This window comes from Zingiber officinale, chromosome 11B, assembly GCF_018446385.1.
Source record: "Zingiber officinale cultivar Zhangliang chromosome 11B, Zo_v1.1, whole genome shotgun sequence".
Classification (NCBI taxonomy): Eukaryota; Viridiplantae; Streptophyta; class Magnoliopsida; order Zingiberales; family Zingiberaceae; genus Zingiber; species Zingiber officinale.
In genome coordinates, this window is record NC_056007.1 from 37,695,880 (window position 1) to 37,711,261 (window position 15,382).

Genomic DNA, 15,382 nt, shown 5'->3' on the forward strand with positions numbered 1-15,382 from the left:
ATTAAAATTAAATTAATTGATATTTTATTGGTTTAATTTATTTAATTTTTATTATAAAATTAAGTCGATTTAATTAGTTAAAAAATTTAATTTATTCAGTTTTAATTAATTCATTTTCATTATTTTGATTTATCGCTTCTTATGTAATAATAATAATAATAATAATAAATATTAAAAAAAAACAAAGAAAAAAGGGGGCATTTTTACCGATACCAAACAGCCCTAAAACCTCTGCCTCGCCTCCAAGCCCTCGCACGCCTTCATTAATTAGGACACCTTCCTCGGCGCCGCCTCTCGACTGTCAATCCCTCACCATCCTCTAGCAGGTATTTGCCAAATCAATCGATTTTAATGGCCAGTGATCCAGTTGCAGCAGCTGGTGGAGGGAACTTCGCCGGCCAGGCGAACGTCCGGGTGGTTGTTGTGGGGGAGGCCGGCACCGGTAAGTCTAGTCTCATCGTAGCCGTCGCCACTGAGTCTTTCCCGGAGAACGTGCCCCACGTATTGCCCCCAACTCGTCTCCCTTCTGATTACTACCCGGATCGCGTCCCCATCACCATTATCGATACCTCCTCCAGGTACGTACCCACAAATGTACCGCCTTTCTTCATCTTCATCTTCTTTACTTACGTTCAGATGCCGTTCTGTTCCAGACCCGAACACAAAGCAAAGCTGATTGCGGATTGCAAGGCCGCCGATGTCATTGTTTTGACCTATGCCTGCGACCGACCTTCCACCCTAGACCGCCTGAGTACTTATTGGCTTCCCGAACTCCGCCGACTGGAGGTTCTCTAATTATGCCTCTCTTCACACGGATTAGCTCTGCATTTAATAGGTCTTATTTTCATCTCTTCTATTTGATTTACCGGATTGGCAGGTAAAGGTGCCAGTACTTGTGGTTGGATGCAAGCTTGACCTCCGGGATGATCCGCAACAAGTTAGTCTGGACCAGGTTATGGCTCCAATCATGCAACAATTCCGGGAGATCGAGACATGCATAGAGTGTTCTGCCCTCAGACAGATTCAGGTTTGAGTTGGTTGTATATTTTAGTTGTTTCTTTGGTACATCTGGCTAGTATTTATATTATCAGGATAGGACATAAGGCTCAGTTAAATCAGTTAATTGATGGTTGAGATAGACAATGGCAAGGCTCTGCATAGTTTGTTGATTTGCTAGGAGTTCTTACATCATCCCTTCTTACTATTCTCATGCAATTTAATGCTCTTGTTTGTGCAAATATGTAATCGATGCTTTGGTATTCTTGTAGCATCTCACTAGAGAACACATTACTTCTGCTTCATCTGATGAGTTGACCACCATATATTAACTTACGAAACTTGAAAGTGGATGTCTAGCTCTTTGATCGGTGCTAGTAAAATCCAGTGTTGGAGGACTTGTCCAATGCACTAGGCGATGTAACATGCCACATATACCAATGGAGAATGCCTACAAATGTAATTGCAACTGTTCTTGGTGCTCAAAATCATGCAACTATTATTCAATTATTTTAGAAACTATAATTCAATTATTTTAGGAACATACATAATACAAAATTAGAAAACAGGTATGTCTTAATTTCTTATTATCATTGTGGAAGCTTAGTGAATCACATGAGATCCTTGAACATGTATGTCAATTTCTTATGATCAACCTTATTAGGTGGAATTAGATTATAGGTCTACAACCAAATATTCGTGCATAATGCTTGTGCAAAGTTCATTGACATATCTTATGTGGAAGCTGTACAGCCATATCTTTTGTGGACTTTGTACGTGAAGGTTGTACGTCTACCGCTTCAATCCTATTACATACTATGCTTACACAAGCAGTTGTAAATACAATTTTTGGAACATTATATGCCATGCCATAAACTATCAGCTCTCTTTCGTAGTTTATGTCAACTGCTTAGATTTATTAATCATTTTTTGATTTTATCGTATAATCATATTTTGTCTGGGAATATTCTTTTGCTTCAGGTCCAAGAAGTCTTTTATTATGCTCAGAAAGCAGTTCTTCATCCAACTGCTCCACTTTTTGATCAGGAGACACAATCATTGAAGCCCCGATGTACAAGGGCCTTGAAAAGAATCTTCATCTTGTGTGACAATGATAGAGATGGTGCACTAAGTGATGCTGAATTGAATAACTTCCAGGTTATTCTATGTTTTACCTATGTTGTTTTTTCTTGCACTAGATTAAGTTCATTAAATGAATTTTAGAACAGGGTTTGTTATTAGTAATTTATTTGATAAATCATATTAATTGTGTGTTAAAAGCTTTCAGGTTAGATGTTTTAATGCTCCTCTCCAGCCATCCGAAATTGTGGGGGTTAAGAGGGTTGTCCAAGAGAAGATACCTGAAGGAGTTAATGACCGTGGGCTAACGTTGACTGGGTTTCTTTTTTTACATGCTCTTTTCATAGAAAGGGGCCGCCTAGAAACAACTTGGTCGGTCCTGAGGAAGTTTGGTTATGATAATGATCTTAAACTCAAAGATGAACTCCTACCAACAACATTCAAACTTGCTTCTGATCAGGTGCTCTTTATTTTTATCACTGTTCATTGCTTTATTTGATCCAAGATTGTTTTAAAATGGCTCCTGTGGGTATTCACTGTTTAATTTTCCTAGTTAGATGCGAGGGTAAAAAATTGTTTGGAAAAGTTTCAACTTCAAATTTGTTAGTTGTTCTTGTTCCATGCTAGGCTTGTAATCTTGATTGGGTTCCTCTTTCAGTGCTCAATCAGATTAGCATGGAGCACATGTATCAATATGGTACTGAGTAGTGTTCAAGAGAACCCATCAGTGGCATTAGGTATCCCAAGTTTTATGTTTGCACTCTAAATTGCAATTCCAACTTATATCTTAGCATGCTTCTATTTTTCCTTGGGGTCAATTCCTAGTCGATGCAAAATACCTCGTTAGGTGCTTGACCTTCCCATGCAAAGGGCCGCTGGGTTAGGGCAAAATGTCATCTGTGATTTACCTTACTGTGGGATTGGCGATACTGGGCGCTTGGGGTGAGCGATATCACCTTTTGCACCAATGCTTCTATTTTTACTTGATATATCCATCTAGGATCTCCTCTGTCTACTCCATTGTTCATTCCTTCCGCTATTAACAAAATTTTTTCTTTCACCATCTTTATAACCAACTGCTTGGTGCTTATTTTGAGCCAAATATTGGTTCATAGATATAATTTGATGATTTCTCTTCAAAATTGTGAAATGGTAATTTTCAGTTCGTATTTATCCTGGTAGAATATGCATTACATTTTAAGTGACTTTTTTTATTATTATTATTATTATTATTATTTTGCAGACCATAGAGTTGAGAGATGAAGCGTTGGATTTCCTGAAGGATATCTTCCACATTTTTGATATTGACAGTGTATGGAATCATTATATCTCTTCTGATATCAGGACATGTTCTATTTAATTTCTTGGATTCTACAGTGGTGAATAAATTAGTTGTTTATTGCATTTGTATTGTTGTATTGCTCCTTTATAGGCATCTTAAGAATGCGTTGAATAATGAGGGGAAATTTTCATGTGCTTTTATGTTCTTTTCCTCCCCCCTCCTGTTAATCCATCAACTAAACAGATTGAATGTCTCCATTTATATTATGGAAATTAGTATTCTTTTGTTTATATGGAGATTCTCTGTTTTGTATATTTAATTCAGAAATGGGAAGTTCATTGGGTTTTTTGTTCTGTTCATTGCCAAAATATTGGTTTCATAACACATGTAACTTATATTGATGTATCATAGTTTGGTCAAATGTATGTGATTGAGATGAGATGCAGCCCAACACAATTGCATTTTAATCACGAAACCAATGAAAATGATTCAGTTGTATATGGGTTAACTTGCTTGTACACAACTTCACAATTGCATGCACCAAGCACTGATGAGTTAAGATAATTCAGTTTCCAGTGTTTAGCTATTGTCCTTGAATGGAAATCCTTGCTGACAGTTTAGGTTTGATTCAATTTTTAAGTTGAGATAATTCAGTGTTTACTTCTTTATCAACAGTTCAAGACTGCTGTTTTTAGATTATTGAAAATCAATTGGAATAGTGTATCTATGAATTGTTGGGACACAGTCATATTTATCGATTGATGATGCATTGTTTATTCTTATACTTCATCATGGTTACTTAATACAACCTAAATATGTATATGATCATTTGGTAGGATGGGGCTTTGCGACCTTCTGAACTCGATGAGCTTTTTTCAACTGCTCCAGAAAAGTAAGTTATCCCACAAATAGATAAATATATTGCATTAGAAATACAATGATTTTCCTCTCTTTAGATTCAAGAAAAATATTTTGCACATTTATTTATCCTTTACATCGATCTGCTTGACAAAAATTTTGTCTGGTAAAATCATTATAGCACTCAATAATTGCTTTAAAATCTAGTTGACTTACTTAAATGAAGCTAGTTTACAAGGTCAATTCATGTTAGCATCTTTAGGAATATATTAGACTTGAATTTTAAGTTGATATAGTTTATAATATATATTTTATATATTTTATTGGGATAATTTAATTAACGTTTATAAAAGCCTATTTAAAATATCAAACGTGAGAATTGTTTAAATTAATTAAATGAAAAAATTATTTTTTGATCATCAAAATATCGTCGCGGGGTAGCGGTGGATCACGGTGGGTGGCCGCGGCGGATTGCGGGGGTGGGGGGGGGGTGTTGGTGCAATTTCTGTCAAGATTGACGAGGTTGACTAAGCTTGAGTTAACTTAAGCTTGAGTTGACTCAACCCTGAGTTGTGATGTTCGAGTTTTGATGTTTGGCAATATATGGAAATTGCAGGTGTAATTGTCCGTTTAGGGAGATTGTTGGTATAATTCTCCTTTAGTTTTGACTAGTTAGATGTGAAGAAGAGTAAAATAGGTTAAGGTTGACCAGATACTTGACTGGGGAGTCCTAACTAGAGGTTAGGTAAAGACATGCCCAATGGGATGGTTGACAGACGATATAAATTCAAGTGGGTCAGTGTTGAGCGGACACTTGGTGATAAAAAGTCCTGGTGAGTAAATCTAGGTAAAAAATCCTAGTGAGTTAAGCTAAGTAGATGGAAATCCTAGTGAGTGAAGCTACGTGATGAAAAGTCCTAGTAAGTGAAGTCAGGTGAAAATCTCTAGTGAGTAAAACTAGACAGACGAAAATCCTAGTGAGTGAAATTAGGTGATGAGAAATCTTGGTGAGTGAAGCCAGGTGAAAAGCCATAGTGAGTGAAGCTAGGCAGAGGGAAATCTTGGTGAGTGAAGTTATGTGGTGAAAAGCCTTGGTGAGTGAAATCAGACATGAGGAAATCTAGGTGGGTTAAGGTTGACCTGGCACCTGATGTTTGGAAGTCCAAATGGGTCAAAGGATTGATCAAACACTTGGCACGAGGAGAAAAATCTAAGTAAGTCAAATGATTGACCAGACACTTGAAACACGGAGAAAAGTCCAAGTCGATCAAAGAATTAACCTAATACTTGGTGAAGAAGTCTTAGCAGGTTAAGGTTGAGTGGATGTTTGGCAAGGAGTCCTAAAGGTCACGGTTGACCGAATGTTAGGTAAAGGAGCCTTAGACTTAGGATTAGAAGTTAGGGATTGGTAATCGATTAAGCTAATTGATTACCATAGCTTAAGTGATTACCCTAATCGCTTAAGCCGTTTCATTGTGGAAACAGATGCTACGGTAAGTGATTAAGCAGGGATGTTTAATCGCTTACTGCTAATTATTGCGCAAATAAAAAACTTTCTAATCGACTAGGTTAATTGATTAGGAAGGCTTAATCGATTAGGGTAATCGATTAAGCGTGAAAATCTAGTCGTTTTGAGCGGATTGCAGAGGTGGAATTGCTTAAGGGAAAAGCTTAAGCGATTAAGGCTCCGACGATAACCCTAGAAAAGGGTTTTTCGTGACCGTTGCACCCAGAGCGTTCGACTCCAGTTCTTGAGATTTGGGGAGACCAGTGTTGTTGCATTTCCCACCTTCAAGAGACATTCTAAAGTAAGAAGAGCTTAAGCAAATCAAGTTTCAAAGTGCTAAGGCGTTTTTCAATTTGTATTTGTATTTGTTTCCTTATTTTGAGTTGTATTTTTGTTCTTGAGCTTGTACGAGGATTCTCCACCTCAGGATTATTTCCAAGGAGTGTTTTCATAGTGTAGAGGTGTGCGTGGATCCTTAGATTTATCACCTCATTTGATGTGGATACCAAGTAAATCTTATTTGTTAACATTGGAGGAGCTTAGCTTCGAGTATTTCACTGTAAATCATCATCTTCGAAGCAAGCGAGCTATTCACCCCCCTCTAGTTCCGTAGTATCCTACTAAGTGGTATCTGAGCGAGGCGACTCTTCATTGGACTCATCACTGGAAGGGCAACGAGCTAGAGAAAGAAGATGTTGAAACCAAAATTTCAACAAGTCAAATACTTCATCAAGAGGAGCTCAAACTTCAAAATAGATTTCCGAGATGGATTCGGATTTGACACAAGGGTGCCTTCACCATTCACAATGATAAGCTTCGATCTTTGGAAATCAAGGATCGAAAATTTTTTGATGATAGAGATAGAGTAATGGTTTGCTCTAATGAAAGACTTTGAAGTTCTAAAGGATTCAAAAGGCAAGCTCATCAAGAGAAGTAATTGGAGTGAGGAGAAAATTTGAAGATGCGAGGCCAATGATAAAGTGACCAAATTGTTGGTCAATCTATTGCTGAGCAACATTTTGAGCCAAATTGGAGACTATCACGATGCAAAGGAGCTTTGGAATAATTTGGTGAAGCTCCATGAAGATTCATCCTCAATGGAGTGCAACGATAAAGGCAAAGAAGGAGCATACTCTTTGTTTCATGTGCATGAGGATTCGGAGGTTGAGAGATGCTCAACATCAGAGGGTGAAGAGGAAGAAACATCTATCTCAAGGATTGAGGGGAGCATGGATCATCAATGCCAAATCAAGAAGAAGTCTTTATATCCGAATCAAATGGAGGATCATGTGCCATCTCTACAAGTTGAAGGTATAACAATTTCAATTTGTAATAATAAAGATTACATTATTTGTTTTGAGTGTAAGGAAAAAGGAATTACAAGAATAAATGTTCAAAGTCGATCAAGAAGAAGGGTTAAATGACATTCAAGGGCAAGAGAAGATAAAAGAAGTTGGCCCCGTGGTACGAAAAGGTAAGAAAAATATTATATGCTTTTCTTGCAAGCAAAAGGGACATTATCAAAACCAATATCAAAAGGAGGAGGAATCCAACCAAGAACCAAGAACCAAGAACCAAGAACCAAGAACCAAGAACCAAGAACCAGGAAAGAAGCACAAGTCATGGGGAGCTCTTAAGAACAAACCCAAGGTATCTTTTACTGATACAATTCCTTTAAGTAATGATAAAAAACATGATAGTAATAATTTATATTATTTTAATACTATTTATCATGAAAATAGGAAGCATGATAGGATTAAAGAAAAACATGTAGCATATTATGCTAGAACCACCTTACCTAAGGATAGGAAAGTAGAAAATGATCTAGGCAAACATTCTAAGAATTCTAGATATATGTCTAGAAATAAAAATGTCCAAAGGGTTAATGAAACACCCAATTCTAAGGATTTAAAGGGCAACCCGGTGCACGAGGCTCCCACTATGCGGGGTCCCGGGGAAGAATTCATTGTACACAGCCTTACCTTGCTTTTTACAAGAGAAGGAAAATTAAGTCTTGAGGTCAAGATTTGATAAATTAGAAAAGACCCTTAAAAGAATGGAAAATATTTTAAAATAGATAGACAAGAACTGTCCAATGATAGAGAGGTTTGAGATATAGATCTAAAACCAAGAAGAATGTGACTTCATATCATAGGGTTCCATATAGTTATGGAAGGGGTCAAGCTAGGGTTTCAAGGGAGGCTATCCTTAAAATTAACCTTGAAAAGACCAATGTGATTAAGGCTTCTAAGAAGCCTAAAAAGGTCACTAAGAAGGTCAAAGGGAAGTTATCCTTAGAGTTGACCTAGAGGAATTTAGTATGACCAAGGTTTCTAAGAAGCCTAGAAAGGTCATTAGGAAGGTAATTAGGAAAGTTATCTCCAGTAAGTACCTAGCACACCCAAGAGTACCAATAAGTTTTGAGTTTTGAAGAGTGTGTTTTCCGCACCCTAGATGGATTTAGAGTGTCAATTCTAATTTGAAGGGTAGTTAACCCAATCTTGGTGAAGTTAACACATGGAGACATTTTCAAAGTTTTGTTAACCTTCGAAAATGTAGGTTTAAATGTTTACTCTTTTGAAAGAGTAAAATGTACCAAAATTTGAAAATTTAGATTTATTAAAATTGACACAATTAGGAAAGAGTCCAAAAAAAAAAATTGTCAAGTTGGGATTTTGACATTTTCTTAGAAGAAAGGACAACTTAGGAAATTGTTTAAGGATAGAAACACTTAGATAGATAATCTAGGTGTTTCCTTTATGCTAAATTGCTATGATTGTTTGCCAATCATATGTCATGACATCATAAATTTGCATTCATACTTGTTATTAAAAATAAAAATACCATGTTATGTTATACATGAATCATATAACTATAGTTTATTTTCTTTTGAAAATTAACTCATCCTTGATGTATGTCATAAATCATCATGCATTCTTTTAATTTCTTGTAAAGGACAATGACATTAATCAACAAGTGATATCCTAGGTGGATTATCAATTTTTAAAATGCCTATATAGAAATTCACGATTCCTTAGTTTAGGGCAAAATCAAAATTTACATCTTACAAGGACTATAGGTTGGCTTGTATGCATTTTGGTGCATATTAAATACAAGTGAGATGTTACGAGGATTAACACAACTCAAGATATTGATTTAGTGTATCTTTTTGAGTTTTGATTTCATCAAAACACAGATTATATGTTATCCAATCATGGGGAAAGTAAATGTACAAGTTATGTGCATTTAGCTCAAAAATCATGGTTGGAAATTTGATTTTGAAAATGATTTCAAAAATATTTTGGAAAATCTTGGTGAAAACTATTTGTTGATAGTAATCACTATTGGAAGTTAGATACAAACTTGGAAGAAATATTAAATTTTCAAGAGTTTCTAACTTTGTGTCAATTTTTGAAAATGAGATGTATTTTCTTAAAAAATTATTTTTCCATGATAGTATATGACATAATTAATATCTACACGAATTTTCATGATTTTTGGAATTTTATAAAATTATTTATGTATTTCTGAATTTTGTCAAAATTGAAATCAGAAATTCAGTTATGATAATCGATTGAGACAATCGATTACCACACCTTAATTGATTAGGTCAATCGATTAAGGTAAATTTATGTGAGCACAATGTCTCACAGAATTGATCAATATGATCGATTAAAGGTCTTAATCGATTAGAGCAATCAATTAACACTCGATAATCGATTAAATTCCAACTTTAATCGATTAAGAGAGGCTGTAATCGATTGGTAGCTGATACCAATCGATTAAGAATGCTGATTTTGGTTTAAATAGTTTGATTTCAGTTCATTAAGCCATGTTTGGTCGTGATAACTATTCCTAACCATAGGAAGTGCTTAGGTAAGCATTTAAGGGTAGTTTTTTTTTTTTGTTGAAACAAGAAAGGAATGATTAAAGAAGACTAAAGTGACGTTTGGTTCTTTCCTTGGAATCAAAATGAGAATGAGAATTATAGGATTATGGAACGAGAATGGGTATGAGCATAGATATCACTTTTAAAAATAATGTTTGGTTAATTGAATATTTTCTATCGGAATAAACCAAATTTCCTTTTTTACGCTTAGAGGAAAATAAGAGAAAAAATTAGATGTGAGAGAAAGTTGTATGTGAGAGAAAATATAATGAGAGACAATGATGATGAAAGAGAAAATGTGATGGGAAAGAATGAAGAGAGGGAAAGTGTGATGAGAGAAAATGAGGAAAGAGAGTGTGATGAAAGAGCATAATGAGAGAGGATGAGTGAAAATGTGATGAGAGAGAATGAAGAGAGAAAATGTGATGAGAGAAAATGAGGAGAGAGTGTGTGTGATGAGAGAGATTGAAGAAAGAGAAAGTATGATGAGAGAAAAAGTATGATGAGAAAAAAATGAAGAGAGTGTGATGGAAGAGAAAGCATGGCGAGAGGGGATGAGGAGAGAGAAAGTGTTATGAGAGAGAATGAAGAGAGAGAAAGAGTCATGAGAGAAAATAAGAAGAGAGTGAATGTGTAATGAGAGAGAATGAGGAGAGAAAATATGATAAGAGAGAACGTGATGAGCGAGAAAGTGTAATGAGAAAAAAATGAGAAAAGAGAGTGTGATGTGAGAGAAAACATGGTGAGAGAGGATGAAGAGAGAGAAAGTGTAATAGGAGAAAATAAAGAGAGAGAAAGTATGATAAGAGAAAATGAGGAGAGAGAGTGCATGGTGACAAAAGGCGAATACGCTCGCCCCCAGCGCCCCCGCCAACCCATCCCAGGGCCAACACGGAGGAGGTAAATCACAGGTGGCTACTAGCCTTTGGAATAATGGCTAACACATCAGAGAGATATTTACCTCGACTTTGCTGAGATTTGAATCCCAGACCTCATGGTGGCAACACCTCATGCGCTAGCCACTAGACCGTCCCGAGGGGACAATGAGGAGAGAGAGTGCATGATAGGAGAAATTGAGGAAAGAGAAATTATGATGAGAGAGAAAGTGTGGTGATAGAATTGGAAGAGAGAAAGAACGATAAGAGAGAGCACGAAGAGAAAGTGATATGAAAGAAAGATTGAACAAATATATTAAAGGTATTTTCGTCCAAAACTTAACTCTCATTCCCATTCCCATCAAAACCCAAGGGAGGAGGTAGGTTTTATCAATATCCAAATTTTTGGGTTTCATTCGAAGATTTTAATTTTATTCCCATCAGCCAAATATAAGATTTGGGAATGAATCCATTGCTTTATTCCCAAACTCTTAAACTAAACATCACCTAAGTTGGAGTTTAGGATGATATTTAGTTTTAAAGTTTATTTTTGAACCTCAAAATTTTATATTTTGGGTTTGTTAAAGGTTTAGAAACTTCAAGTCATTGTTGGTGCAATGATAGAAGTTTAGAGCATGTTTTGAGGGGGAGTTATTCCTTAAAGACATGAATGATTTTTTTTAAACAACGAAATAATTGAAGGTTGGAAACTTTCATTGTTATGAATTTTCTAGGATGAGTATGAGACCATTATTGTGGTGTTGTGAACAATAAGTGAGGTTGTGAACAACATGAGATGACTCCTAAGGAGAAGAGTTTTTGATGTGTGCAAAAAGGGGAGAATGTAGGGTTTAAGTTAGGATATTCTCCATATTCACATGGGGAGATTGTGAAACCCTTATGTTAAGGGGGAGAATGTAGGCAACTCTCATTCATGCTTTGACATGAAGAAGAAGTTGAGGCTATGAGATTAGTCTAATTTAAACGTATTGTCAAATATCAAAAAGGGGGAGATTGTTGGTGTAATTTTCTTCTAGTCAAGGTTTGACCAGTTTGATGTGAAGAAGAGTTAAGTAGGTCAAGGTTGATCGGATACTTGACTGGGAAGTTCTAACTGAAAGTTAGGCATGGGTAAATTCAACGGGAAGGTTGACAGAAGATAAAAATTCAAGTGGGTCAGTGTTGATCGGACACTTGGTGATGAATAGTCATGGTGAGTGAAACCAGGTGAAAATCCCTAGTATATAAAGTTAGGCAGATGGAAATCCTGATGAGTGAAGCTAGGTGATGAAAAGTTCCGGCGAGTAATGTCAAGTGAAAAGTCCTAGTGAGTGAAGCTAGGTGATGAAAAGTTCCGGCGAGTAATGTCAAGTGAAAAGTCCTAGTGAGTGAAGCTAGGTGATGAAAAGTTCCGGCGAGTAATGTCAAGTGAAAAGTCCTAGTGAGTGAAGCTAGGTAGATGAAAGTCCTAGTGAGTGAAGCTAAGTGATGAGAAATTCTAGTGAGTGAAGCCATGTGAAAAGCCATAGTGAGTGAAGCTAGGTAAAGGGAAATCCTGGTGAATTAAGTCAGGTGGTGAAAAGTCCTGGTGAATGAAGTCAGAAATGAAAAAAATCTAGGTGGGTCAATGTTGATTGGATACCTGGTGTTTGGAAATCTAAGTGGGTCAAAGCATTGATCGAACACTTGGCATCAGGAGAAAAGTCCAAGTGAGTCAAAGGATTGATCGGACATTTGACACGAGGAGAAAAATTCAAGTGGGTCAAAGGATTGACCAAACACTTGGCACGAGGAGAAAAGTTCAAGTGGGTCAAAGGATTGATCAGATACTTAGTGAAGAAGTTCCAGCAGGTCAAGATTGACCTTCCGGCATCGCAAGACTCTTTCGGCGCCTCCAGCGACGCTTCCTGCGCCCCCGACGATGCTTCCGGCGCCTTCGGCGACACTTCTGGCGTCGCTTCCGGCTCTGTCGGAGGCATCCTGCAATGCATTAAGACGGGGAATCTTAAGATGCTAGTTTCGGTCGGGCGACGGAACTGTAAAAACCGTCCGTGTCGCCCGACACAGAACGACATTTCAATCCATGATATTATGTTATGCATACTTTTAGTTTAACACCGGTGGAGATAGGATATTTATTAACTATTCTAGTTTGGATTGATTTAAAAGGGAGGTATTTGTGTGCCAGACATGGTGTATTTAGGACATTTTGGTTTTAAGGAGCATGCTTTTAGTATCCTGAATTGTTGTTGTCGCCCGACACAGAACGACATTTCAATCCATGATATTATGTTATGCATACTTTTAGTTTAACACCGGTGGAGATAGGATATTTTTTAACTATTCTAGTTTGGATTGATTTAAAAGGGAGGTGTTTGTGTGCCAGACATGGTGTATTTAGGACATTTTGGTTTTAAGGAGCATGCTTTTAGTATCCTGAATTGTTGTGTGCTATTTAAGAATACCCAAACTCCGTGTGTGGTTTGGGAAACTTGCCAAATAAATTCATAAACGAGCAAGTGAAAGAAAGTTTTAAAATCTCGACATGTGTTGAAGTTTCAGTCCCAGACTAAAACGATACAATTTTAGTACCATATGATGTCGTGCCCATATATATCATAAAATAATCATTAGATAAATATGTTATTAAATATAATTTAAAAATAAATTATATATTAATTTTATGTAATTTGATAGAATATCTTTTTCAAAACTTCTAACATAAAGGATAGGTAATCTAAAGTATTTTCTAGGCATAAATAATAGATACTTATAGCAACAAAAATATGTATTTCATATGCTTAGGAAGCAAAAAATCTAAAAGTAGAGAGGTAAATATCTTAATATATGGTTCCAAATCTGAAATTGATTCTAAAATAAAAAATTTATTATCCATAATAATTATATAAATTAATCCTAATTTATATATAATAATTATATAAATTATATTTTTTTAATTGTTAATTTATATAATATATGTTTATATAATTATAGTTTATAAATATTCTAAATAATATATATTAATTATTATAGCTTATATATATATATATATATATAGAGTTTATATTGCATTTTAAAATCAAATTTATTTAAAAAATTTATATATTTTTAATTTTTTAGATTTTTTTATAAAATTTTAAAATTATTTTAAATATTTTTATAAAATTTAAATCTATTTTTAATTTATAAAAATAATTTAAAGTTTGATTTTAATTTTTTTAAAATTATATAACTATATATTATATAAATTAACTATTTTTTTATATTTTAAATAAAATAATAAAAATTTAAATTATATATTATAATTATATTAATTAATCAATCGTTTATTTAATTAATTATTAATTTATATTATTATAATCTATATAATAATTAATTAAGAATGATAAATTATATATATAATTTCACAGTTTTAATTAAAACTTTTAATAAAATCCTACTTATTATGATCTTTTCCTTTCGTATTCCCCGATTATGCCTTCTTCCCCTCACGCCTCGTGGTTCTTCCGCCTCTTCCCCCTCACGATTTTTTCTTGTCTTGCCTTCACCGAGCTCGCCGAGCTAATCTTTCACCTATGCTTCCAAGTAATCTTCATCCCAAAATGGATTTCTTCTTCCTTCTTCCTTTTGTTGCCCGCGTGCACATGAAATTGTTGCGTGTTCTGTATCGGTGCTGGTCCCGTTTCGGATTAGTAAAAATTGTCCGTTTCGGATGGCACGACTTGAGATTTTATTCCTGGAGTGAAAGTCCTCTCCCACTTTTTTAAAAATATTAGCTCTCTTTATATATGTATGTATTCTATTATTTCCACTTCTTTCACCTTATCTCTTCCTTTTTCCCTCATACTAGTATTTTTTCTAATTTTGGATTTCCTTGCTTGGTGTTTTTTTTAGTGTGGTTGATTCACCTATAAAAATATATATTCCATTATGTTCCTCAGTTTAGTTTTTAAAAGTTTTGCCGCAATTGTAGCCTGGACTCTCAGACATTGATTACTGCACGTAGTGAAATCTTAACCCATCATTTTCCAACAATGTAATGGTTTGAAGCCAGTAGCACGTGTTGAAATTTTAGCCAATCATTTTCCAACAATGTAACGGTTTGAAGCAAGTAGAACAAATCGGAGATGTAGGCAATCATGTTCTGAAATGCATGTCACTAGCCTTTTCGTTCATTATTTTTCTGATCAAAAGCTATGACATGGCGACAAAACTTATAATCCATAGTTGCCCTTCTTTGATAATTTTGTCCCTGCATTTATTACATGAATGCAGTTTGTTAAAGTGCGTAGGCTCTTTGTTGCTAAACTATAATTTCAATGGTGTGAAATACAATATCTTTTCTCTTGTGCTTCTTTTGGTTTGTTTTGCCCTAAGTCTATTGTGTTCTTTATAGCCCGTGGTCCAAATCTCCTTACAAGGATGCTGCCGAGAAGAATGTTTTAGGCGGTTTGTCACTTGATGGATTCATTTCTGAGGTACTTCTATTTTGTAGTCTTAACATTCAAGATTTTTGCTTTGTACCTGAACTGTTAATATGTATGCATTTGATGGTTCTGTGCATTTTGGGCTTCCTTTGCTTCCTTGTTTCAGTGAGGTTAATTACCAAGTCTTTTTAGATTATGATTGATCTTTAACTTGAAATGTATTTAACAAGGACAAGGGAAAAATATGGTCTTCAAGATAGAATAGGGTTCTGAGGTTAAGTTGTACTTGTAAAGGAAATCTGATGGATTGCCTCCTAGAAAATTGTTAAAGGATGGATGAGGCTTCCAATAGACTACCAAGGAGTCACTTCAAGAGGTGGTCTGTTTCAATATTGGATGATTATTAAGCACATCCTTTGTTTTATTCTATATAAGAGGAGCAAACTATTGTATTATATAGTTTCGTAT

At 35.2% G+C, this 15,382-nt stretch overlaps 1 protein-coding gene across 1 annotated transcript in view; it reads left to right on the forward strand.

The window, feature by feature from the left end:
* The first annotated feature begins 218 nt into the window (after positions 1-218).
* Positions 219-15,382, forward strand: part of LOC122033634 (mitochondrial Rho GTPase 1-like) — a 36,250-nt gene continuing 21,086 nt past the window's right edge. The window contains exons 1-8 of the mRNA XM_042592700.1: positions 219-578; positions 654-786; positions 878-1,027; positions 1,978-2,154; positions 2,285-2,536; positions 3,320-3,388; positions 4,195-4,250; positions 14,884-14,965. Coding sequence (XP_042448634.1) covers positions 352-578; positions 654-786; positions 878-1,027; positions 1,978-2,154; positions 2,285-2,536; positions 3,320-3,388; positions 4,195-4,250; positions 14,884-14,965 — 1,146 coding nt within the window. The 5' untranslated portion in view covers positions 219-351. The remainder of the gene's footprint in view (positions 579-653; positions 787-877; positions 1,028-1,977; positions 2,155-2,284; positions 2,537-3,319; positions 3,389-4,194; positions 4,251-14,883; positions 14,966-15,382) is intronic.